Source organism: Acipenser ruthenus, chromosome 9, assembly GCF_902713425.1.
Source record: "Acipenser ruthenus chromosome 9, fAciRut3.2 maternal haplotype, whole genome shotgun sequence".
Classification (NCBI taxonomy): domain Eukaryota; kingdom Metazoa; phylum Chordata; class Actinopteri; order Acipenseriformes; family Acipenseridae; genus Acipenser; species Acipenser ruthenus.
The window spans coordinates 46979849-47007378 of NC_081197.1; the positions used below are offsets into that span (position 1 = coordinate 46979849).

Consider the following 27530-nt stretch of genomic DNA (forward strand, 5'->3'; position numbering starts at 1 on the left):
TATAATTCCTGTTTATTAATTCCAGTTTATTTTATCAAGGTAGTACCAAAAAGTAGAAACACAATGTCCCCTGTGCCCTTGAGATTTTTCATGTTGGTCACATCTGGTGAATTTTTCCCTAGTTTAGTCTATTTCCTCAAGCAATAACCTTTCCTGACTTGTATTTAACTCAAGGAGGTTGCCATGGAAATGCAGTCCAAAGGTTCACCTTGACTAGTTGACTATAACTGTTGACATTCTATATTTCAAATAGTTATTAACAATCTCAGCCATCCCCAATTTTCATAGGTATTTAAGAGATGCTCCCTGAGAAATTGTTCAATGCCTGGCTTTTCTCACTTTTTATCAATGCTGGTGCACCTTCTTAAAAACAGCCTGAAATGAACATCTCAACGATTAAATTTTTCTTCTTAATTAACAGATACAAATAAAATGTTTGTTTTTATTTCGGTAATATTTTCCTTGCAATGCACAATCAAAATGTTTCTGGGGGGACTAACGCAACACCTTTTCGAGGGAACTGGTATGCACCAAGCTAATACATTTAATTTCAGCCATCCTCAATGCCGCTAATTATGATATAGCTATTTCTTAGTGTGGTAGACAAACACATTTAAACAGTGAAAGTGAAAAGAACAAGCATCCCTAGTTATTAGAAGCACTGTCATTCTCCCCCCCCCCCCCCCCCTCTCTTAACAGCATATATGGCTGTGCAATAAACAAGGGCTATTGATTGGGAGAAGTTGTTAGGAGAGAAAAATGTGAAGTGTAGGGGACTGCTGTTTTGTCATCTGTCAACTTAATATTCTGGCTTTACTTCAGTGAAAGTCATTTCTGCATGCCACAAAATAAAAAAAAAACCTCACTTAGCAAGTGGGAGTGGGGGTAATGCTATGCTTGTTTTTGTGAAAGGATTGTAGCTATTAGTGAGGAGGGCAAATGGCATGCCTTTGATCAGTTAACAGGAGATTTGCACATTGGTAGCTCACAGGCACTGGATCTATTCCATTAATCTAATCAAGGACAGATCTATATAACACTGGCATTTAAATCATTAATATTAGAACCTTCCTGTTTCTTTTTTACAAACAGAACTTAAGAGATGCAGAAAGCAACCTGACAATTGCTATTCAAACTTTTTTTTAATCCAAGAAACAGACACTGAATATGGTACAGCAAAACAAAAGAAATTCTTGCTAAAAAAAAAAAAAAATACAAATACAAATAACACCTAAAACAAACAAACCGGCAAGCAGCAGTTTATCTGCAGTATGACCAGAAATGAGCACTGAAACCTCAAGAATGTACTCCAATGCTGCAGTGCTGATTGAAAATGACAGAAGATGATGCAAGTCTTTTGTAGCAGACAGGCAATCTGTAATCAACACTCGGGTTTATTTACTGAAAAGTGATTAACAATTCATAGTAGAGAAGGGGGAGACTTGGCTCCCATGAATAAAATGCAGATTACGCAGGAAAAGCATTCTTTCCGTTTTCTCCTTGAAGTGAAAGATACACTGGTGAAAGTCATCTCAGTTCAGACAGTCAAATAATAATATGAATCCATTGTGTATCTGGGTGACTTTTAACAGCATTTTCCACCAAGGTAATGTCCTGTTACTTGACAGCTTTCCTACTGCATGTGTATTCCAGTCCATGACATTGTTCTCAGTCTTCGGTGCAGAATGAAAGGTAGTGCAGCAATGAACACCCTGCCTGGTAATCCATTATTAAGCTATTTTATTGATTCACTAAAAATGCTTAAAAATAATAGTGGTAAAAAAATTGTATGGTAGTATTTTCATCTTGTTTGCATTTATTAAAAAAAAAAAAAGTATGATAAAATCTCCTGCCAGTTAAAAAGATAGGAATATATTTTCCCTTTGTGAAAGGATAAACAGGACTGAAGACATTACAACAGTTATCAACATGAATGCACACATTTGACTAAGTCATCCATATATACTGTTAAAACTAATTGTTTGCTAGGCTACATTCCTCAAGGCTTATTATATTGGCATGCTGGTTACAAAGGCAGAACAGAAACACCTAAAATTATAGACAACACTTCAGTTCTGTTTATCCATGTTTGAAGATCCAAATAAAAGCACCCCCTGGATTAAAAAAAAAAAAAAGTTGTTTAAAATGATTTTGCTATTTTAGTCCCTCTTTTTAAAATCTCCCAAAATTAACCAACTAAGCATAAATATAATAGTAAACAATAATGTGCAAAGCAAATCAATTCTACTTTTTTTTTTAGTTGAATTATTCATTTTTTTCATAAATAGTATAATTTGTTTTCACTATTAAAGAATAAGTACAAAGTACAGAACAACTTAAAGCCATGGCTTATATATTTATACAGTTTAGTGCCGGGAAAGTCCGCACTTGCAGTTCTGACTGGACTGTTCAGAGAAAGCTAATGTAAAGTAAAGCAGTTCCAGCCAAAGACGTTCTCCGAGACATTCGCTCCTGGGATACACCGAGAGTCCTTGTTATCCTTGTTGCCACGGCGATCACGGCTGCAGCTCAGTGCACTCCAAATGGTCTGGTATGGGAAGCCCTGTTAAAACTGTTAAACACTTGTTCCACACGTTAAATACAGGGCACACGGGCTGTGCAAATGAAATGTCAAACGTGTAAAGGTGCTGAGAGCTTACAGCATCGTAGAAGGCCAGAAAGCCATTGTCGTAGTCCAGCAAAACTCCAATACGCCGCAGGTGAGGGGAGGGCTCGATGGGTAACTCCTTGCTGTTGTGTCTCACCACCCAGGAGTTGTTACAGCGACACAAGACCCAAGAGGCTGAATTCTTACCAATCCACTCATGCTTGGGAGCCGACTTGTAGGAGATTCCAACTGCATACCTGAGAAAAACAAGAATACAGAATTAATTGACATCTTTTCATTATACCATCGTATGCATACATACACATACAGTACCCTGTATTATACATCAAGTGATGAGAGATCACGTTTTCATATTCGATGCTGCTGCGTATTTCTTCTTTTTTTTTTTTTTTACTGTTTCGTATTCATTCAAATCCACAGACAGAATGATCAATGGAATAGCACCGTTTCAAATTTGACTCTATTCTTAGAATTCAGCTGTTAAATTTAGGTAGAAACATATTTCCTTTTCCAAACATTGCACTTGTTATGTACACAGTATTCTGGGGATAGGCATAGACAACCCATTATTCGTCCATCCTCAGTACTGCAGTATTCATGAACGTTCAAGGTGTATCCTCTAACATCACTTGTTCTAATAAAGTACTGACTTTAATGAAACCCGGGATTCAATTCAGATTAGAGTATTTTGCTTGGTAACGTTTTAAATTGATAATTTGTTGGTATTGTTGTATACTGTAGCTCCCAGACAGTGTGTGTGCCTGCAGCCAGTCTCAGCATGCTAATCAAAAAGGGGTAACAAGAACCAAACCTCCTCCTTTGTATGTAATAAAATCTAATTGCTGTTGGTTGTTTGATCTATTAAATTTAATTCAGTTCAATTATTTGTAATCAAAGCAATCCCGGACTGAAGTAAACAGATGGAGCTGTAAGCACTCATATTTACTCTCTTAAAACAGAATTTTAAATTCCCAATTTACTGAAGCAGTTAATGGTTTCTAATCCCTTGCTGGATGGTAAATCTGTTTCTGGTCTGGGGATTCCATCTATGCCAACATGCTTTTAGCATCAGTGCCAACAACACTTTCTTTCTAACCTCTCCCTATTCAAATGTGCCCTGCGTATCCCGGAGCAGTATTAGAACTCCTAGACATAGAGAGACTTCTGTTTACATAGGGACTGAATTGTGAATCCTGCTTTGGTGCCTCATGATCAGCTCATTATTAGGGTTTGTGTGTAAAAAGTGAGAGAGGGTAAGTGGGCTTTCCCAAACTTTCTCTTCTTACCTTGGGCTTCTGTCCTTTCTATAGAGTGTTTATGATGAAGACACCCATTTCTGTGACTTTCTTTCCTTAGAAAGGTTTACTATGTTAAAATTGGTGGTTTACAAACTTTAACAATGTGTAGTGTATTAGTGTTTTTGTATTACAAGTATCATACTGGGTTGGACAAATAATATAGAAACAATATGTAACTGTAATAATTGGGTACCTACCAAGGGTTACTGCTCTTACATGGTAATTTCTGGTGGAATAAATCTCTGTGTCTCTACATGCCCTGTAATCTAAAATGCTACCAGACTGCTGCAGATTTCTAGTATAATCATGGATGAATGGCCACGTGTCCCCCCAGAATAGTTTTAACACCTTGCAGACTCATTCAGTGCTGTCCTCACTGTGCTTGGTACCTAAACCCATTTTACAGTAATATGACGTGTGTTTCTCATTTATTCTCAAAGTATTATGTTTTTACTTTGCAGTTATGCATCCATACACTGATGTATTTTTTTAAAAAAGTTTTCTGTAACATTCCCTTCAAAACATTGTTTTTATTTTTTATTATTAACACAGATTTCTTCTCAAAAAAAAAAAAAAAAAAGTATAGCTAGGTCGGTCAGTAAAAAGTGTATCTCACATACCATGTGCTTCCTCCAATAAGGGACTCCCAATAGTGGCGCCCGCTGTCAATGTACACATTGCCTGTCACGCCATAGCTCCCCTGACTGGTGAAACGCTCTTGCGTGTGACTCTTTTTTGAAGAAGTCTCGTCACGTTCAACAGTTAGATTGTCATGGGACACCTTTAACTTCCGATGGGCAGATTTCGGGTCCAACTTGAAAGGCTGACCTAAAAAAAAAAAAAGGTAACTGTAAAATGTTTTATTTTCATCCTTCACATGGGTTAGTGTTTGCTAAAATTTTATCTATAGGTTAGAAATCAGGAGATTCTTATGTTCAACCAACTATGAAACATTTGCAAAGCCCTCGCATTTCTAAAATATTGGCCTTAAGCAAGCATTCTGACAAGAGGGCAAAATATGCAGTACAACCGAGAAGCTGAAAACTATATTTTCTGTGACCCTAGAACTAATGCAAGTGTGTATAACTGTCTTATGCAGCGAAGAATCTCACCCACACAAATGTAATACCTAAGGGAATTAAATTATTTAATGCTAGAGTTGTTAGTTATAGACTGAGCATTTTACGGTTTAAATATTTATTTTTGCATTTTGAGAGTACTTTTTCAGGTTTGTGGATTTAGATTATGAAACTTTAAAGAGGAGTGGGCTCATTGTTTAAAGCACCAGCAAGACATCATAGATTTTAACCACTTACCCTTTTCATAACCTTTTTTCGCCTCACTTTTATATACCATTTGAAACATGGAACTACATATTCAACACCTCTTGAACGGACAATATATTAATACCTTCTGCAGTGGACGTTAACTGTTATATCAGGGTTGGTCAACTCTGGCCTGGGGTTGTTGGATAACTGACCTTGTCTTTTTATCCCCATGGTTAAAAAACTAGCAGGTAATGTGGTTGAACATTACATCTGTTTACAAGGTATTTGTAACTGTTGAGTGTGTTCTCAAAAATAATATCTGATACCTGACAGTATTTAAAATTTCCCAAATGAACAGCTAGTTTTGCTAACAATTAATGTGGATAACATGTTGTAAAACAGTCTGAGCATGCTAAATTATGCACGCAGACCTCAAAAACGTTATATTTAGATTATTTGTTCTTTGTTTTATAAAGAACTTCTTTGTAAACCGGCAGTTCAAATTTATAATAAAACCCTATGGCCAAAACAAAAAAAGATCAAATACCTTAAATACAAAGGCCTACAGTGTACGGCATTCATCTTTTTCAATGTAGCAGAGAAAAGAGTGCATCGACTACATTCAGACACATTTTATACAAGGAAGCTTTGTGGCGTCAAAAAATATTACACTTTTTAAAATGTAGATTTGTGTGCAAGTATGATGGTAATACAAGAAACCACAGGATTTAATCGATTCAAACAGACTTAAAAAAATAAATAAATACTCAACACAAGCTAAAGCCATTTGGATTGGAACTCTTCATTATGAAAAGGCACTGTTTTCTAAAGTGCGACTAATAAATGTATGGCAACTGGAGACGTAGTGTAGGATAACGATCTGGACTGCAGTCAACTGCTGTGACCTAGCACTTCAGTCCACTTTTCAAGTGCCTCTTCAAAAACATACTTCGAAGCTCCTGCTTAAGCAGCGTCACTTACTGTTTGTCTTGAGCTTGCCAGGCTCACTGCTCCGGCTGCCAGCCTGATTTATCGCCTTGACGATGAAGATGTACTTGGTGCCGCTCTGCAGTCCGTGCACAGTGTAGTGGTTCTGTTTAATATTGGGAACAATCATCCAGCTGTCAGCGGAGTTACATAAACCTGTGCGAAAAAACACAAATGCCATCAGATATGCCAGCCAGAGAGACGTGGCTCAGCTTAACAGGGCTCAACATTGTCAACAATAAATCAGCATGATTTATTTAAATATTGCACACCTTGTGCTAATCCTGTACATATGGAAAATCAGAAGCAGTCATTTAGACGGTCAAACACTTTGGGCCAGATTTTCAAAGCTTTTTACTCTGTCATTAGCACTTCTTTTTTTTTTTTGGTCGTACGAGACTCCTGATTAAACGTCTGAGTTATTTATGTCTAGACAGGTAAATTTATAGTTTGTGTTTTTTCCTGTCTAAAAAATACTGTGTTAATGAGGATTTGGATTACAGAGCCGAATGCTTACAGTCAACACAGCACACCACAATATAATTTATTGCTGTCCCTTATTTATGGCACCCAGGTGCAATGTGTATATGGCAATGCCTGGCATTGGGATTCCTTTTTTTTTGTCTGTTTGTTCCGTATTTACAGTATCTTGCCAATATTAATGATTGAAGTATTTAATGAATGCGTAAAAAATTATCTATCAATGCTTCTGCGCCATATGGCCTACAAGTTGGCTAATGAGTTAATGTATATCCTACAAACAAACTGAAAACAATTTTAATTGTATATTTTTAATACTGTGCTTTACTATTTAACAAAGGCATGTGGATCTCTTTTGGGGTTTAAGAAAATATTAGCCAATGCAACGTTATTGGGGTATAATTTGTTATTCTGGTTACAGAGTTAGAAAAGGAAGCTGTGTAATGAACTGTATTTAATAGCCTTAGGATGACAGAGGGAGAAGATACACTGTTTATGTTATTACATCGCACATTTCTCCTGCAGATCGTGGATCTTGTTTTACAAATCACAGAGCAGTTGTTTGACCCATAAGACAAAAATACAGACTGGATTTATCAGATTAGAAACCTCAGGGAAAGTACGGTGGTGCTTGTCTATTTAAGGTATTATTCATCCTTGTTTCGTTAAGGATAACGTGTGTAAATTGGAGAAGGCAGTTTCTATAATGGTAGGAAAAGGTATTAGTATATGAAAGAACTCTCTTATTCACATTCTACTAAATGCATAAGAAAATATTACATGCATGAATATAGTAAATGCTTTCCTTCAGAAGGTACCTTGGACTAAGCCAAAAATATTAACTCCATTTACATAAATTTTAGAGTTGGGGATTTTAAGTAATTTACCCTAATCCCAATCAAACCTGGTGTCTCTTTTTTGGGACAATCATTTAATAAAATAAATAAATAACCCCCCTAAACCTAGTATATATGGTGGACACTCTTATAGGATTAATTTATGCTAATTATTCCATCTTTGCCAAATTTTCAGACGCAGTAATTTAATATCTTTATATTTTTCCCCTCTCAAGAATTCATATGCAGCTAAAACCTGATGCTATTTCCACTGTAAATACTGTTCGCATTACCTAATTCTGCAGGGAAAACCATTTGGTCTAGCACTGAATGGATAATATAAACTGCGGTGCTCATTTCTGTAATTTGATTCATATGTGCACCACGTACAGTAATTAGGATTTTTAAGCAAAAATGTTCAGGTGTAATTATGGTTGGATCCATTCTATAAAAAATGTACAGAATATGTAGCCAAAGAAATAAACAACTGTCTGCTTCAATTTTTAGAGTCTGTTTTCAGAGCTTTATAGACAGTTGATGAATATGCTGAAAACTGTATACAGTTTTGCAGACCTCACAGTATTACTTCCCAGGTTTAACAGAACTGCCACCAGTAAATCACTTACTTACTCTTGGGTCTGATACATTTCATGGGTTTCTTATTTCAGAAGGAAATGGGTTTATAACGATTTGGAGTAAAATGCCTGGAGAATAGTACCAATGTACAGAAGTTTATATAAATTTGATGTGCTAAATATGATGCAATAATGGCTTGCACGAGTCGGCAAGTATACTGCATTTTATTGTCTGTAGGCCATGTTTGTGTACCACCGATGGGCTCTGCGCAGTGTACTAATACAGAGATAGGTGGGTGTGCTGTCAAAGAGTAACTTGGTAACGTGTGATGTATAACTAAATAGTCATACAGATGATGAGACATGGCTGTTGTTAGAGAAGTATGCAAATGGTTCACCAGAATGGTACCATTCAGATACAGAAACCTACTGACCTCATGCTCTAATCTAAGCTACCGTGGAACTATTCAACTTCCAGGGACCAACGAACTTCCATACTACCCACTTTGTGTGTTCCAACACAACCCTGAAGAAGTCATTGCTAACATGCATATAGCATGGACGTTTCTCATTTTTAAAATAAAACAGAGAATGTTCATTACAGTGTAGTTCCTTCATAATACTTGAAGAGCTGCTTCTCATTCTGAAGAAACGGTACATTATGAGCATGCACTGTATACATCGCGACTCAACAGACCAAATTGAGGTTGAAAAAGAAATACTGCTTGTGCAAACCACCATCTTGTATGAGGATAATGATACTGTCCCAGTCAAGGGGGGGGGGGGGGGGGCTTACAATATGCTCTCTAGCTGTTTTTATGGCTATCCATTAATAAACATGTTAATGAGCTTTAAGTAAGAATATTGTTTCATTTTCCTGCCAGTTTAAATGTAATCTTCACTCTATTCAAGTCAGACTTTGCTAGACAAATACAACAGAGATCACAGTAAACCATTCAGACCCACTGCATTTAACTGTGAAGTTGCAAATCAATGTAAAGTTAATACCACAGCAAAATGAAAAACGAGCCCTGCTATTTTGCGATGGATTGCAAAATAATTTGTTTCATTGTTTCATATGCATGGCTTGTGGATTTATGACTACACTTTTACAATTATATTACTTATGTTGTTCTCAGCTATTTTGGACTGTGCTAATGGTCCTGTACTTTACTTGTAACATGGTACTAATCACAGTTAATTAAATGACCATATTTTCTCAGATTATACAAATTTGAATATTACTTTAAATTTTGAAAGAATATTCAAATAAGAAAAAACACATTCGTCCCAGCACTGACGTGCACTGAACGTGTATTGTAACTCTCCTTTTAGTGAGCACCTTTTTAAATGTTGAACTGCTATATTTGAACTATAAAAATGTCTGTACTTTAATCTTTCCAAGTCCTGTAATCCACTTTAATCCAGTATGTATATCTGGTTCATTTCACTCTTAGCTGAATATTTGGTAGAACTGTTTTGTGAAAGTGTGCTCAGTACAGTAGATTTATTATTGTTCCCCATTATTGGAAAGTACAACCTCAATGCTATTCACTTTTTATTTAAATTCCAAATCCTGTTATCCTGCAATAAAATGACAGTGTATAGTTTGGATGACTGAATGACTCAGAATGGAAGCAGCACTGACTTTTTGTAAATTAAAAACTAACAAGGCACTTGCTGGATCAATTGAGGACTGTTGTAATTAAGCAGGTTTGAAGATTCTAATTATAAACTACATAGTTTAATGTTGAGCTACACAGGGGTACTTACTGTAAGGTAGTTCAACTTGTAAAAAACACACATTCCTGTCCAAAATATAAAAAGGGGTAAAACAAAGAAATAAAGAAAAGCACTGATCAACTTTACAGAATAAAAATGTTTATACTTACTAACTACATTGGCCTGTCCTGTGAAGATGGCATACTGAAGTTCATAGGAGACAATGCTGAATTCATCATCAGATGTCCAGTGGACAGTGATAGTATCATGCGACGCTGTACACAGCTCTTCACGAATTCCCGGGGGATTTGGAGCTAAAATACCAAGTGGTAATCATTTAGCCCTTTTAAATAACAGCACATTAGGTTCTTGTCAGGGGTACATCAGCATGGCAAATGTCACTTGAGAGAGAACAGTTTCTTCAACTACAATGATGAGGGTGAAAAGCACAGTAATTGTGCAATTTATTGCCCATTAAGATGTTTTCAGTTGTAGAAAATGGTAGGATTGGCATACATTGCAGGCTTTTTGTGATGACATTTCCTTTGCTATTGTCTATCTGACAGTTCATTTATTTTATTCTGTCTTGGGGTCATTTTAAGTGAATTGATTGCCTACATTAACATTATGGTTGATACGTGAAAGGGAGATAAAATAATATAACACAAGCTATGTATTAAGTACAAGTGTTACAGAACATCCCGGCAAGCATTGTTTTACAACAAAAGTATGTTGATATTTTATTTACGCATCATAAATTAAAGTCATAAATCAACTTGTACTCAGAAGCATTGACCAAAAACAAATTCATTTATGCTACAAACATTATAGTGCATCAATATCATGCTCCCTCCTGCAACAATGCTGGTGCTCTGATTGAAATTAGTGGAGTATTGTGAGAACAGAAAACAAGCATTGTTGCAGGAGGGATCAGGATTTGGATCCACTGCAATGTTTAGAAGAGAAATGACCTTTCTCCTGGCGAACACGCCTGAGCAAAAGTTGAGAAATGCATTCCCCAGCTGATTTATAACTCACGATGTGTGAATAGAAAATATAAAAACAATGGGGATTGTGTAAAAATAAATGCTGCTGCGATATTGATGACACAGGATACAGTACAGATAAAGCAACGTCATTGTAAACACTGCAGATGTTCTGTAAAACTTTAATACTTTAACACAGTACGGCAGATGCTTGCTGTTTGTCTGTAATCATGTACTTAAGCATGAACTGAGGTAGGCAGCGAGGGCATATGAAAATATAAAACAATAAAGAAAAGCTAAACATGTAATTCCATTATAATAACTGGGTAATAACCAACGGTTCCTGCTTTTACATGGTAACTACATATTCATTACATGCAAATGACTTTTTGTATGAAAAACAGCTTATTACCTGATGTAATTACATAGTAACACTATGGTACAGGCCCTCTATATATTATACAGATATTCCACCAGCAGTTACCATGTAAGAGTATTAACTATTGGTATATGTATGTCCATTAATCTAACATGCTACCAAATTCACATATTTAAGTACAACTAAAGACTAGTACTGTATCTCTTAATTAGAGTATGTCCTAAAAGCCATGTATTCATCACCTTGTATAACTGATTCAGGGTTGAATTTGAGGTGAGAGTACATATTCTCAGTTCAAAATGAAAATTTGAAAAAATATATTAAAAACACTCCTGAAGGATTTCACCAATATCATATGAACCAAAAATGCCAATACAGAATAATAATAAGTAACCTTTAAAATTATATTGAAAGCTTACATAACCACATGTGAATATGAATATTGGATCTTGCTCATATGCCAATGCTAAGACCCTTAATTCCAGCAACTCTCGGAGGTAATGTTGCTGAAGCTTACCGGTGAGATAGTCAAGGCTTTCTAGCATTTTCTTTTCCCTTGAAAAGTCTAATGCAAATGTGTCAAATGTGTCATTTAAGTTGATTTGTGGTATCAGGACCTGGGAAGATGCTGTCGCCATGGAAACTCTGCAAAATAATCAGTTCAAATGTTTTAAAAATGGATTCTGTGTATCGCAATCAATTATGCTTGCAATTCATACAATACAAAACAGGCATCAATAAATATACGGAGACTAAAAAGGAAACAATTCTCTTAATGGTTGGAAAGCTGCCAGTCCAAATTTGACAGTTGGTTTAGCTAACATATTTTTTAAATTGATGTTACGGAACTGTACACAGACTTGATCTTATGTGTAACATTGTCAGAACTACGAAGCATGTCATTTGGGACAGACTTTCTTGGAATAGACATCTGCCATTACCTCTGTTATTAATATTATTTAATTGTTTTAAATGTAATTTCCAAAATTATATAAAAGGGGGACTGAGCATCTGATTTACAGACCCCAATTTGCACTAATCTTGGACTATCCAATGTTACTTCAGGTAAGGTAGTCTGATATTAGTGCTAGTCAGGATCTGTGAAACCAGCTGTTTGAGTGTTTTTATAGTTTTATAAAACTGTATGTAGGCCTTTGCATTTTTATAAGCACAAGAAACATTTGCAAATGTGATTCTCAAAGATATTTATTCCAAAGCGTCATTAGCGCAATTGTTTTCTGAAAAGAAAAAAAAATAAAACACCAATTACACTTTCAAAATGAATTTTTTAAAAATGAACTATTTACAACTCCTTAAAATAAATGTCTGAGTTGCAAACAGCCCAAGTCTCCCATAACTTCCAGGAGTGTCCTTGATCTACATAACCCTCCCTCCCCCGAAAATGATTGAAAACCTCCCGCAAGTACTGCTAAATACACTGTCCCTTTTTCTGTAAAGGCTTTGCTGTGTTTATGTCAAACAGATCAGACGCGAAAGCCAAACTGCTAGCTTTGCTAAACAAGGTTAAATGTTGGTTGGTTGGTTGGTTGGTGGGTAGGTACAAGGCAGTTCAAGTTGGTTGGTCAGTAACCTGTCCATCAAACATAATAGGTAATCACGCCGATGGCAAATATTTTGAAGGTGGGACATTAATCGCAGTTGTACACAATGGCATTAAAGGACACACACAGCTGAAGCTGAAATTGAAACTGAAGGGGAACCACATTTTTTAAAAAAATACTGAAAAAAGAAAAAAAGAAAATATTTAACACTGTTCTCATCGGATTATGCCAGGTGCACACAGTGTGCAATTCAAATTTCTTGATCGCTCACGGCGGGATAAACGATTGCATGTACAATGTAAGTCTTGTATTAAGTGTCCCATGTTTGTTTTCAACTGCACAGTTATTGGTTGGTTTCTACGAGTTTAACTCAAATATCGTACTAACACATACAAATTGTCAGTGTTTTACTTCAGTAGAAGTTACAATTGTGATGTATAGCTACATCAGAAGGGTTGCTCTGTGATTGCTTTGTTTTTTTCTAACACATCACACCTTCACGTGTTTAAAAAATAAACAACTTTAGTACTCAAAACACCTCAAGATTTGTCATTTATTCATTTACTGTATGAATACATTAACGTTTGCAAACCTGTCTTACATCAAACTAATTCAAAACTAAAAACACAGCTGTGTATATTTTGACCATAAAGCAAAGCACCAACACGTGCTTAATTCGCAAAACATTTAGCTCCTGAATGTTTTCAGCACCATCATCCCAGTCTCTAGATTTCAACTCTTCACTGTTTATCTGTAATGTCTTACTTTTTGTTAAACAGCAGGATTAGCGTATTTCAAATGTTCTATACATTTGATAGTAATGGATAAAAAAAATATATTTAATGGAAATTCCTGACTACATCTGTAATTTACAAGTACATTTATTTTAAATTACTGTAAGTAGGAATTACATTATGCTAACAGTTTGAAATTCACTTTACACAATTATACTGTGAAGAGTTCATTTCAATACATTACTTTTTTATTTTGTAAACCAAGTGTAAAATGTACTTGTATTTTTTGCACTGCAGGGGTTACAGCATGTGAGGCAGGCAAAGGAGAGGGATAAGTGTTCAGGATAAGGTTATCAATGCTGGGGTGTTGTTTACAGGATTTTTAGTTGAGCACAACCTGACATTTTCAGTGGCTAACATGCAGGTAGTTTGTTTCGCAAGATGTTTCCAGACAGCGAGACAGCAAAGCATCGTGTCTGTTCTTACACAAAAACATCTGCCATTGTAAATAATGCACTTGAACCAGAGTGTTCTCAAAACCTGTTCAGCATATTCTGTCAGATAAAAGGCTATATAATCTAATGATATATGAGAGTAATGACACTATGTGTGAAAAAGAGTGTGCTATCCTTGCAAGGTACTTTGATGAAGAGAGAGGTCAAGTCAGTGTAGGCTTTGTACATATGCTTATCTGTAATTCAGCAAATGCGGAGAACATATTCAAATGTATTTCATCATCACTGGAAGGAAAAGGGATCGTGGGCTTGGTATTGTTGGGTCCCTGAGACTGTCTCCCTGAAATCAATCTCATAAACTTGGGCTTGTCTGGAGTTGTTTATTTCTGGTATGGTATCACACTTGTGGTTTTTTCCTTTTTGAATGTGCTAAGTTTCATCTCAATTCGATTAGTGGTTATCTTGTTTTGTATAAAACTATAAAGTGTGAAACTTATTTACATTGGGAGAGATAATGAAGAAATACAAACAGGTTATAAATGACAAAACAGACTATTGTTGTGTTTTCGTTTTTTAGTTGTGTATTTAAAGTACTTATGAAATCCTCCTTCCTGAAATCCTGGCATAAGCATTTTTTTTGACAAATGCCTTTTATGATGACTAATTTGAAAACAAAATAAATTGGGGTATATAAAATAAGACAATAATAATAATAATAATAATAATAATAATAATAATAATAATAATAATAATAATAATAGGTTTAATTTCACTGTTATAATTCTGTGGTGGCTTTACCTTTCAGTGATATTTTTTGCCGTCTGCAGGAAGCGGGCATGGTCATTTTCCTTGAGGGTTTGTTCAGCCTGGGTGATGAGGGACGAGGATTTATCAATGCATTGCTTGCAGTTACCAATCTGCTGGGCCAGTTTACGCAATCTCACCACCTTTTAAAAAAATAAAAAATAAATAAAATAAAAAAGGGTTTAGACAGCTGTTTTAACAGACTGGAATTCAATCACCACCTATCTGAATAGACAGAAGGTAACACACGTGGGGGACAAAAATATTTGTCAATGCCCAGGAGCCTATATCGATTCCAGAAGCCTGAAATTCACGAAATTGAAATATTGCATGGTACAGTGGAACATACCTCTACTGAGTGACACCTCTGTTTAAAGATTACACATCTTCAAATAAAAGTAGCATTGGTTTTCTACTGTGCTGAAGCTCATTAAGATTTGCGAAATTAAGAAAAAATGAAAATTGCTCTTCCCTTGGAAACCACATCTATTTTATATATTTCTACTCAGTTTTAATCCACACAGTTGTCTTCCAGCAGTGGGCTAACCCAAAGGCACGTAGTTAATTATTAATACAGTACATTCCCAAAGGACACTTAGGCACAGTTTTGCAGATGGTAACAATACACAGATTATTTCTTAGGTTGATAAATAGCGCCCTCGACTTCCAGGCCACATTACCCAAACGGTCCATAATGTCTTGTATTGCCCTCTGTGTCACATCTTATTGCCTAAATATATATGTATATATATATATATATAACTTATAATTAGGGTGTGATGGAAATATAATGAGTTCTGGTCGTAAATCTCCCTCTCGACCTGTGAGGATACAAAGTAGCGAAAGGGAAAGGCTTTGGACAGGTTGTCCTGACAGTTCATTCCCTGGGTCGGGAAGTCAATCAGCCTGGAAAAAGACGAGACTCCAGTGCGAGAATGTATTGACCTGGAAGGTAAACGAGGTAGCAGCTGCAGGCAATAGAGTCAGCTGTAATCGTTTACCAAGGGGTCATGCATAATCGCATAAAAGAGGCTGGAGAATTGTAAATCTTTTCCTTCGCTTGGGTTTTGACGTGGAAACTGGAAGGACCGGGAGATTGCCCAAAATAATTAATGAAAGGAGTTTGTGAGTGTTTTGTTTGTTTGTCTGTTTAGTAATTGTCTGTGTTTGTTATCACCAGACGGCTAAACTCAAATCCGGAGCTGTCGCCAAGGGCCAGCACGAAACCGGATCACCACTGCACTACCGTCACGAATAAACATTGTTATCAACACCTGTTTCACTAAAAGCACGTATTATATAGTACTTCACCACAAGCACTGAGAGCACTCATTTTGGACCTGTGATCGTGTGTGTCTAATTGTGTGTGTTTTGTACCGTGTTTTTCATTTGCGGGACTGCAACCCTTTGTTTCATCACTGCGCAATACACATTGTTGTGTATTGCCAGCTCTTTATTATTTACTGGCAGGTCATCAGACCATTGGTTTATAAACCATTAAAACATTTTCACCCGTACTTTGTTGTCTGTGTGATTCTTGGAATTACGGTATCTGCACTGCACCTGCTATACACCTGCTACCACTTACCACTTTGCCACATAGGGCTTCTGATTTTCGGTTTTAACCGATAAAAACTGACAAAACAACCCAGATACAAGACAAATGAAATCGGTGGATAGCCAAAAAAACTACTACTAATATTTATATAAAAAAAACCTTTTCCAGTATAGCTGGGCAATGTCCCTCCTTCCCAACTTGTATATCATTGATTCATTCTGAATACTTTAAAACCTACCCACTACTGAGTTTAAAACAAGATTACAATTAGGATTAGCTTTGTCCGGGATTTAAAACTGTATTACAGTTAAGATACAGAGGATTTAAAACAGAATTGCAAATTGTGGCGGAATGTAAAAAAAAATGCCTACACACAAAACCCCCAGAAGAATGTACCCGTGACCATAATAAAGATTTTGTTGTGAAAGAAGGTACAAGTGTGCAAGTTGAGTTACTACTATACATATTTTGACAGAAAAAAAGGCCCAAGCATAATTGATAATTGATTTGTTCTGGTCATAAAAATTTTGAAGAGGAAGTCTGTATCACATTTATATAGAAGGCTGTCCAAACCTTTCTTTTTGTGGAGCAGTGTTAGAAATGACAAATTCGCTGAGGCTCAAAGGGCGATGCAATCATCGTACCATTTGAAACTACACTTAAAAAAAAAACAACTATGCTGTAAAACACTATTCACACTGTTAATGTGCAGGCCTAAGTTAAATGCCCTGAAAACTAAAGCAGCTACATTATTAGATGAGGCAAGCAGTGTCATGTCACATTTGTTGTTTCAGATGTGACAGGGCAGCACAATGAGCTTCCTTTAATAAAATAAAATAGTAATTTGCAATGTACTGTGCACAGCATTCAATATGTATTTCCCAACAAGCTTGCTCTGTATGTCATCTCTATTCCTGCAGGTGGTACCATCAATGCACATCCTCCTCTTCTTTCTAACAGTATCGCTTAGTTCAAACACGAGGAAAGGAAGGAAGTCTCATCTGTGGAAAACCTCAAGGGGAACAGAGAGTCTCAGGTAGGTGTGTGAGATCAGGAAACAGCACTGAGATTGGCCTCTGACTGACAGGATAATTGGTATCTCATGCCAAAGATAACTCTCTGATCCCCTCCACTACCTCCCAACACAAATGGAAACAAGTAGCATAATTCAGTCACTGATGGGACTGCACCTACGCCAGTGAGAACACGTCTGATTTGTGAAGAATTTTATTGCACTGAGCCACATCCTAATTCCTCTTGATCATGAGTAACCTGCGGGCTGTTAGGGTGTATAATTTAATCACAACTGCAGTAAATGAACCGTTCTTAGGAGACAAGGAAAGGGTTATTCGGCTGGATGACTGACAGGAAGAATACAGTGCAGTGAAGTTCGTTTTTTTATGATCTCCTTGCTATACATTGTGTATATGTGTTATGTTTTATTTATCGTTTAGATGCATTTAGCTAGTTTTATCAAGTTCTGTACACCAAAATGCAATTTATTTGTGAATTACAAATCAAACTGTTAATTTTACAAAACTGTATCATTAGAGATTTGAAAAAAAATATCAGAAAACACCTGATAATGTGTTTTGGTTAACTAAACTGGAATTAAAACACAATATAAAATGAATGAATAGAAGTTATTATATCGAAGTAAATGAGTGGCTCTGTTTTATTTGCCAAAATTGCTTTTCATGTGTCACTGTATAAATATATCCACAATACTGTCTGCTTTAATTACATATGCAGTCTGTGTAATTATGAAACCGCACATGCAATTACAGTGTAGTGAGAGACACTTAATGTACTGAATTTATTTTAAGATTACTAAATTAGGCATTAAACCAAGCAGAATAACTACATGGTCCACTTACTGCTCAATCTACTTCTAGATTTAGAGAATCAGAGAATTACCCAGGTTGCTAGTCACACTCAGACCTGTAGTCTTTATTATTATTATCTGTATTACAGGTGAATTCTCACTTGTGGTAGAATTCTAATATACTGTACAATTAAGTTATTCTATAAACAGGCAAAATGATAATATTTAAGCCTCCAATGTCATTAGACACACAAATTTACATTGTTCCATGGTAAGTAAAATAAATGATGAAAGACATTTCTATACCATGTCATGATATGTATTCATACTGGGTTCCAATGCAACGCTTTAGAAAGAGACATTGCGCTGTCACGGACATCCTGCGTGGTGACGTCAGAACAGGAAGAGATTTCACACAGACAGTCAGGACTGCGAGGTATGAATGCGCTGCTTAAGCGTTTTATTAATAAATAAAAAGATTTGAACAAAACACTTTCCAAAACAAAAAGGCACGATGTCGAAAACAAACAGACAATACAGCACACAAACACTGAAGAAACAAGTATCGTGCTGGTTTAAATCCAGCACTAGTAGCAATTGTTATGTTTTTAGTTTCTGTTTCACTCACGTCTCTCCCATTCTCCACTGAACACACTCTTCCCCCGTGCAGCCAAAGCTGCAGGTTTTATATTGCGACAGAGGGATTAACTGGCTGTTAATTACCTAGTTTATCCCTCTGTCACATTCGGCACAGGGTTTCTCATCTGCATGGTCAACAGCCAGTTTGTCAATAAGCACTTGCTGTTGCCACGCATTCTCATGATTTTATCAGGATTAGGCATTTTAAGCCCATCCAGGCTGTGAACAATAACAAAACATTGTGTTTTACCAATTAAACAATGTTTTAAATAATAATACAAACACAAAATAATATGCACAGGGACGGTGTGTACCCCATTACACATGCCAACAGAGATTTCAGGTCAGATGCTACGAGTTAAGTTGACCTGAAAATCTTAAGTAAATGCAATTCTTACAAACATTTGTGGTTTTATGCTCTTGGTTGTTCAAAATATGTATTTTTTTTTATAGAAGGTAGATCTGTGTACATTATAAATTTGTATATAAACAGAATTTTTTTTTTTTTTTTTTTACATTGATGGCAAATGGTACCATCATATGAGGTAAGCAACACTCCTGGGTATCGGTTGTGCCAGGAACTGTTTAACAGTGAATTGTGACAGATTTGTGATCTTTTAGCAATGATGCAGCAAACAATACAATTTAGTAGGTAATGAAAGAAAATGATTTATAACAAATTGTTTTCAAAATATATACATTTTGCTTTTCATTGTTTGCCATTCATATCATAATTTCAAATAGTTACAGTTTTTCACATATGGTAGGTACATTTGTATCCGCATTTCCTAAGAGCTACTAATGTCAAAATGAACTGGAGCATTTTGCAGTGAATACACTAACACCTGATACTGTACACAGTTGTCCTTACCTTCCCTTCCTTGATTTTGGTTCCAATAATTTGTCTCCTTTGCTGAATTATGTCAATCAACTGGTCACATTCTTCAATTAGTTTGGACTCTTGTCTTGATGCATTTACCTGATAATAAAAAGGTAGCTATCAGCAAGGGAACGTAACTATACAGATCTCTGACAAGACAAATACACGCAAGGCACAACAAAGCAAGGAAAAATAACATGGTCATATTCTGAAGCAAACCCAATCAAGCAGACACAGGTTCAGTTAATGCCTTCATCAATGCATTGATTTACACTGTCTACATTCTTACACTGATGAAGACACCTGTCGAAACATTGAGTCTTACTTTACATTTCTATGATTGGGTGTTTTTGAAGTTATGAATGCATAGCAGAAGCTAGCATGAAGCTACTCGTAGCAATACATTGTTTTAGATGGCTGTGCACATCTAAATAGGGCCTGTACAGTATATTCATGCCAACTTTAAAAATCAGCTGGAAGCACACTTACCAGTTGTCACTTGTATTTTTAGTAACCACAAAGCCACTCGAGTCTAGACATGTTTTACAGTTAACAATAACAGCGGCACAGAGCATTTAGCTGATTACTACACTTGTTCAGTGTACATGTCATGCATTCTGTTTTGCTGGATCCAAACAATTAAAAATCATTCAAGTTTGATGACTACACAAGTCTTTTCAGGCCGTCTTGTCTGTGATTCTTGTTGACAACGACAAATCATCAAAACAATAACATAAATCTACATTGGCATTGATACAGCACCAGTAGCAGCCTTGGCTTGAGACAGACCTCAGATGATATAAGCATGGCAAGCACCATTGACATGGCATCACCACTGGGGAAATCTCTTTGAATAGGAATGGCAGTCTAGTACTGAGACTGTCTGCTTGTGTTACTACTGTACCAAGGTCCTGTCTACGAAACGGGATTCTGTATTCAGTATCTCCCCTTATCCACCAAACTACATTCCATAAATCCTGCTTTCTCCATTAATTTTAACAGCATTTGACTTTTGTGCTGGTATAATTTAATACCCAATTAAGCATCAAAACATGGCAAGAACAGCTGTGGAAACTTCCCAAAGGCTAATGCATTTCATTGATTTTGATTTGGTGAAGACCACTGGGATACTATTATAAATCAACCCATTAAAAATCATGATTTGAGTAACAGAACTCAAAATAATGTAAACATCACATCAAGATGAGCTGTGGTGAATACATAAATAAAATTACAAGGGTTAAAAATTCACAATTAAAGATTTCCAAATTCCATTTCAGTCCTCCAAACGTTCAGCTGAACATGAGGATAAATTCTGCAGGAATCTCTTCTGGACCCTGTTGTCTTTTCGTCTGACTTCAACAGTAGAGTTTATTGTGACAGTAGTAGAGTGAGCTTCCTCAGATCAGGAACTCAGCTAGCTATCAAAGAGATTCAGTCTTACATTCCATTCCAGGAGCCAAAAAAAAGCGAGGACCGGCTCACAAGGGAGGTGAATATGTTCAGTAAGGTCATGCTGGGCCAAAGGAATGGAAGCAAAACAACTAAAGGGGCAGGAAATTTGGGGTTTGGAGGTGACTTGGGCTGGATGCGTGGCAATGGAAGAACAGCAAACACAGGTCGCTGTATCATAAGTTTTTTTTTCAGATACTTAAAGAACTGTACTATATATCTACAGTGAAACCATCAAAATGTCAGTATGAATTATGATACACTCATGTTCAGGATCTACTGTATGCAAAGAATTATTGGGGAGCAGGGCAAATATGCCTACTGTGCCTCTGCTTAACATTCTGATTACATTTTGAACACAAGCAGAATAATACATCTCATTTGGACTACATTTGAACTGGATATTCCGACTCTTCTTACACGTAGCCTATATCCTGGTGTAGTTATTTTAAATTCTATTTGTTCTCAAGGCTGCATGTACTGTAATGGTATTATATTCAAATCTTCGAAACAGTACAACATCAAAGTCAGTCAAAAGACCCTGACGTGTGCCCCCTCCTCCCCTTAAAATCCTCAGCCATGTTTGCTTATTTATTTATTTTACTCGATATACTGAAGGCTAAGATGACACATAAAGCAAATACAAAATACAAATCTAGCACCTGGAAGGGATCACCATCATACTGTGGTCTGTTGCGCTTTATACATTTATTTTTAATTATACACACAGTCAATTCTCATTAATACAAATTTCAAGGGAATGGCAAAGAAATGTGTCTTGTCAGTAATTCTTATTATCAAGAGTCTAAGCCAAATGCATACTCAGTTTTTGTTGAAGTTACAGTAACACTGAAATCAAATTTTAATTACCATACAACGAAAAGTATTATACATTTGAAATTACTGTGCATTTTATTGAAAATACGGTTGTAAGTGAAGCGACCTTTTAAAAAGTATATATTGCAACTTAAAATCTGCATGTCCCAGTCTGATCACGGGCATTTTTAAACCACGAAAGCAGGGCGGCCTCAACAACAGGGTATTGAACAAATCGGAAATGCTGACAACTTGCATCCACAGTTTTGCTGTTCATAGGCTTGTATTATTGTATCCCAGTATTTCAGAATGGAGTCCAAGACCCTCTAACCCCAGAGTGGAAGTAATGTTTAATGACTGCTCCATGATTGCAGCTGCTACCTGGGCCCTGCACTGGGATTGCTCCAGGCAGTACTATTGGAGCATATAATATTAGACAGTATTTTTAGAGGGTAATCTTTTGATCATACTGCACTGTGCAACGCCAATATCTGCACTCAAACACAGTATACTGGAGGTGGTTGGCAGATGGACTGGTTTTCACTTTCATTTTTTTTTTTTTTAATTTAGTAGTCACCAATTTGTTTTTTTGTAGTTTTCTCCCCAATTTAATAGTGTCCAATTATTTTTGTATAGCTCAGCTCACCGATACCACCCCCACGCTGACTCGGGAGCGGCGAAGACGAGCACACGCTGTCCTCTGAAGCATGTGCCGTCAGCCGACCGCTTTTTTCACACTGCAGACTCACCGTGCAGCCACCAGAGCTACAGTGACTATAATGCATTTTAAGTTTTGTATTCTGCCAGGGGGAAGCAGTTCCTTAAACTGAGGTTATTCCTTTCTCCCTGTATTCTTGTGGTGTTGAGTTTCTAGCCAATCACCTTGTAAGTTGCCCAGTCAATAAAATATTATTGAACCAGCACACATCAGTTGATGACTTATACAACTAGCCTAAACCCAGTACAGAAATAGCATACTACTGTTGTATCATTAAAAATGAGCACAAGAAAAAAACTGTATATTAATGATTTTATTTTCTCTAAAACTTCTCTATTAAATTGAACGCCATTACATTTTCTACCCCTCAACATAACCAAACTGGGCTTTCCACTCCAATGTAGATCATTTGCCGGAGCCAAGAGTAAGAGAAAAAAAACTAATCCCTCATGCAAACTTGCATTCAGGAGATGAAATAATGAAGTGTGGCAGCAATGGAATCATTCAGAATATTAGATCTTTTGAACGCTGTCCAGAAAAAGTGAAAAGTGGCTTGAGGGGTATGTAATTTCAATTCAGATCTACCTCTTACCAAAAAACACTTGAATGGGGACTTTCGCAATATCAGTATACTCTCTGCTTAACTTAGTGTGCAATTAAAAAAAAAAACATGTGATATTCATGATTTTAACCTTTGCATTTGCAAAGAGCAGTACAAATCTAGGGTGACTATTTTTGTTGTTCGCATATGTAGGCATCTTCTAATGCGAAGCAGTATTTTTTCTACATATATATTTACACAATACATCATTAAACATGTATGTAACAAAGGGAGACATACCATGATATACAGTGGCTTGCAAAAGTATTCAGACCCCTGACCAATTCTCTCATATTATTCTCTCTCATCTCTCACATTACAAATGGTACATTGAAATTTCGTTCTGTTTGATATTTTATTTTAAAACACTGAAACTCAAAATCAATTATTGTAAGGTGACATTGGTTTTATGTTGGGAAATATTTTTAAGAAAAATAAAAAACTGAAATATCTTGCTTGCATAAGTATTCAACCCCCACACATTAATATTTGGTAGAGCCACCTTTTGCTGCAATAGCAGCTTTAAGTCTTTTGGGGTAAGTATGTACCAGCTTTGCACACAGTGTCAGAGTGATTTTGGCCCATTCTTCTTGGCAGATTTGCTCCAGGTTGTTCAGGTTGGTTGGACGACGCTTGTGGACCGCAATTTTCAAATAGTGCCACAGATTCTCAATGGGATTGAGATCAGGACTTTGACTGGGCCACTGTAGGACATTCACCTTTTTGTTCTTGAGCCACTCCAATGTTGCTTTGGCCTTGTGCTTGGGATCATTGTCCTGCTGAAAGGTGAATTACCTCCCAAGCTTCAGTTTTTTAGTGGATTGAAGCAGGTTCTCTTGCAGTATTTCCCTGTATTTTGCTTCATCCATTCTTCCTTCAATTTTAACAAGATGCCCAGTCTCTGCTGATGAGAAGCATCCCCACAGCATGATGCTGCCACCACCATACTTCACTGTAGGGATGGTGTGTCTTGAGTCATGGGAAGTGTTCGGTTTGCACCACACATAGCGCTTTGAGTTTTGGCCAAAAAGCTCTATCTTGGTCTCATTTGACCACAAAACCTTTTCCCACATCGCAGCTGGGTCACTCTCATGCTTTCTGGCAAACTCCAGACGTGCTTTCAGATGGTACTTTTTGAGTAACGGCTTCTTTCTTGCCACCCTCCCATACAGGCCAGTGTTATGCAGAGCTCTTGATATGGTTGACTGGTGCACCATTATTCCACTCCCAGCCATTGAACTCTGTAGTTCCTTCAAAGTGATTGTTGGCCTCTCTGTGGCTTCTCTCACAAGTCTCCTTCTTGTTTGAGCACTGTTTGGAGGGACAGGCTTTTCTTGGCAGTGCCTGGGTGGTGTGATGCAGCTTCCACTTCCTGATTATTGATCCAACTGTGCTCACTAGGATATCCAAACACTTGGATATTATTTTGTACCCTTTCCCTAATCTATGCATTTGTATTACTTTATCTCTAACTTCTGTAGAATGCTCTTTGGTCTTCATTTTCCGTCAGATTCACAGCCTGACCAATGATCCTTCAACAGTGGGGTTTTTATCCAGAAAATGTGACTGCAACTTTAATGGTTCACAGGTGGAGGCCAATGGTAAGGTAATTGTGTCCTCGTTAGGGCAATTTCTTTCATCGGTGTAAACTGGGAGCTTCCACAGCACAGGGGTTGAATACTTATGCAAGCAAGATATTTCAGTTTTTTTATTTTTCTTAAAAATATTTCCCAACATAAAACCAATGTCACCTTACAATAATTGATTTTGAGTTTCAGTGTTTTAAAATAAAATATCAAACAGAATGAAATTTCAATGTACCATTTGTAATTCAGTAATATGAGAGAATTGGTCAGGGGTCTGACTACTTTTGCAAGGCATTGTATTTTCATACTATGAGAATTGAACATCCAGGGCTCTATTATGTAATGTCATTAAACAGGCAGAAAACTAGATTAGAAGTACTTCAAAAACTAGAATTCATACTCCTTGAAAACTGGAATTCAGATCAAAGTGAAATACCAAGGAGAAAGACAAAACAATCATTTTCAGTCAGCTCCATTTTACGGGAACACTTTGTTATAAGAATCTTTATTTTTGTGTATTCCATTACTGTACACACAATTGGAAATACCTGCAAATCAATGGATTTCATTCCTGAATTTATTTAAAATTCCCAAGGGGAAAACTCAAAAGCAACATGTGAAGTCACTTTTCTTCCTTTCTCTCATTAAGAAAGTGTATCAGGAAACAAATTCACTAAACTCTTCCTTTAGGGCCAGGAAGGCAAAATATTATTGTCAGTAATTAATTATATCATCAGTAATAATTCATGGTTTCCTCCTAACTCCATTTCAAAAACATTATATGTGTCAGTAACAGCTACTGTTCAAAACAACAGCTCTCAGAAAAAACAAGTAGTGGACATATTTAAAACCCTGTTTCTGTTCCATCAAATAATGTACTAAAGATTGTATATGTTAAGTTTTACCAACTGTACCACACTGGATTTAAACATAAAGCTGAAAGCATGAAACAATCACGTAGAATTTCCAAATAAATACTGATGTCCTTATCGAGATAACAGCAGAGGAGCCTCCCTCGGGTGAGGTGAGACAGTGGTTAGAGGTCAACCAAGTATAAAGTCAGATCGATCCACCAGAAGGGCTCTGCCAGGAAACGTAAGGGTGGAGAAGGAGAAACAACTCCAAGACATTTTGAGAAAGGCAATCCCTGTTTACATACAATCGGGTCAAACTAATTATCAAGATAAGTCACAAAGAATTATTGGAAGCTTCTAAATAAATGTCTAATTATAATACAAGCCTCATACTATAGTATAAACATCATTGCATTTCTAACTCTAACTAAGAATTGTGCATATCACGTAGAAGTCATTTTGAATAATTCTGAGAGTACATCTGCAATTTACAGTTATTTTCAAACCACAGCAATTAGGAGCAGACCTGTTTTTAAACCATACAGTAAATCCACTTGGGAACAATAAGAAGTCAAGTGCTGTTAACAGAAAGACACTTACCTCTACATGCTGGCATGTCTGAATGAGTTTACCCATTAGAGTTTCCAGTTCATTGTTCCTCTTGATTAGGTTGCTCAGGTTTGTGTCTAAACCTTGCTGTTGAGGGAAGAAAGAAAAAGATTCAGTACATGGCTTCAGCACGCAAGATTTAAGAGTACAGGGCAGTAGTGGTGAGCTACCTCTTTGTTCTCGTCTTCAATTTGAGATCTGATCATCATTGTTTTCTGGTTTAGAAATTAAGAGATGCTGTGACTGCAATTCCCCAGTCAGATATAATCAGAAAAATAAATAGTCCACATATCATCCATCATCCATATAAGCATCTACCCCTCCATCAGCTTGTGCAGCTATACATTAGTCACAATAGCTTCTGTTCTGCCTGCGACGCCACTGAATACTTAAGTCTTGGCTGTTGAGCAAGCATTTTATGGTGTATTTTAATCTAATAGCGATTAACCTTTAACTTGATGCTTATTTTTCCAACAAAATCATTAAGAGAGAGACAGCTTGCAGATGGTGTTTCATGTATTTACTGAATTAATCCTATGGCAGGATACAAAAAAGTATATAGTCTGTTGCACTGTAGGTGCCCTTTTAAAAACAAACTTTTCCACTGTCCAAGGGTTAATGAGACTTAAACAAAAGCAAGGTAGCTTGCCCTGCCCTTTATTCTAAGAAGAAGAAGAATACCTAGTCACTGTCAGAGAGGGGACCTGAATAAAATGTATTTCAAATCAAACACAGGGCTGGTTTGTTCCATTTTGCAGCGTTCCAGGAAACTAGATTACAGAGCAGGCCCTTATCAGACATATAATCCCTTATAAGGCAGGACCGAAAAAAAAAAAAAAAATGGACTGACATGCTTACATTGACGCCCTTTAAAAACAGTGAGAAAATGACCACTAAAGACAATTTGGAGATCAATTTACTGTTGTGCTTCTGCACGTACAGAAATGTCATCAATGAGGAAAAGGCACTGTTTGGCTTTGAGGTGTCCTCGCTCGCACAGCTGTGAATTGGTAGCTCTCATGATGTCAATCCAAAAAACTGACATCAAAGCGTAAGAATCTGATCGACATCTACTGTACAATATGTTAGGTATGACTATAAAAGATTGTCACACGGCTGGCTGAGTGGTGACGTCAGAACCAGGAAATGAATACACAGAGACAGGACAGATGAGGTGAAATGATGAAAGCACTGTTGCGCGGTTTATTATAAATAAAAGGTTTAAACAAACAGAAGACAGGAAACGGCACTTTACGCCAAAATAAATAGACAAACAA

General features: G+C 36.6%; 1 protein-coding gene across 7 annotated transcripts in view; it reads right to left on the minus strand.

Moving 5' to 3' along the window:
* Positions 1-1123: 1123 nt before the first annotated feature.
* Positions 1124-27530, minus strand: part of LOC117405155 (E3 ubiquitin-protein ligase Midline-1) — a 160671-nt gene continuing 134264 nt past the window's right edge. For all 7 annotated transcript variants that reach the window (XM_059030125.1, XM_059030122.1, XM_059030124.1 and 4 more), the window contains 8 exons: positions 26245-26340; positions 19609-19716; positions 14710-14858; positions 11678-11805; positions 9966-10109; positions 6177-6338; positions 4548-4755; positions 1124-2865 (listed from right to left, as the gene is read on the minus strand). In XM_059030125.1, the coding sequence (XP_058886108.1) occupies positions 2517-2865; positions 4548-4755; positions 6177-6338; positions 9966-10109; positions 11678-11805; positions 14710-14858; positions 19609-19716; positions 26245-26340 (1344 nt within the window). In that variant the 3' untranslated portion in view covers positions 1124-2516. The remainder of the gene's footprint in view (positions 2866-4547; positions 4756-6176; positions 6339-9965; positions 10110-11677; positions 11806-14709; positions 14859-19608; positions 19717-26244; positions 26341-27530) is intronic.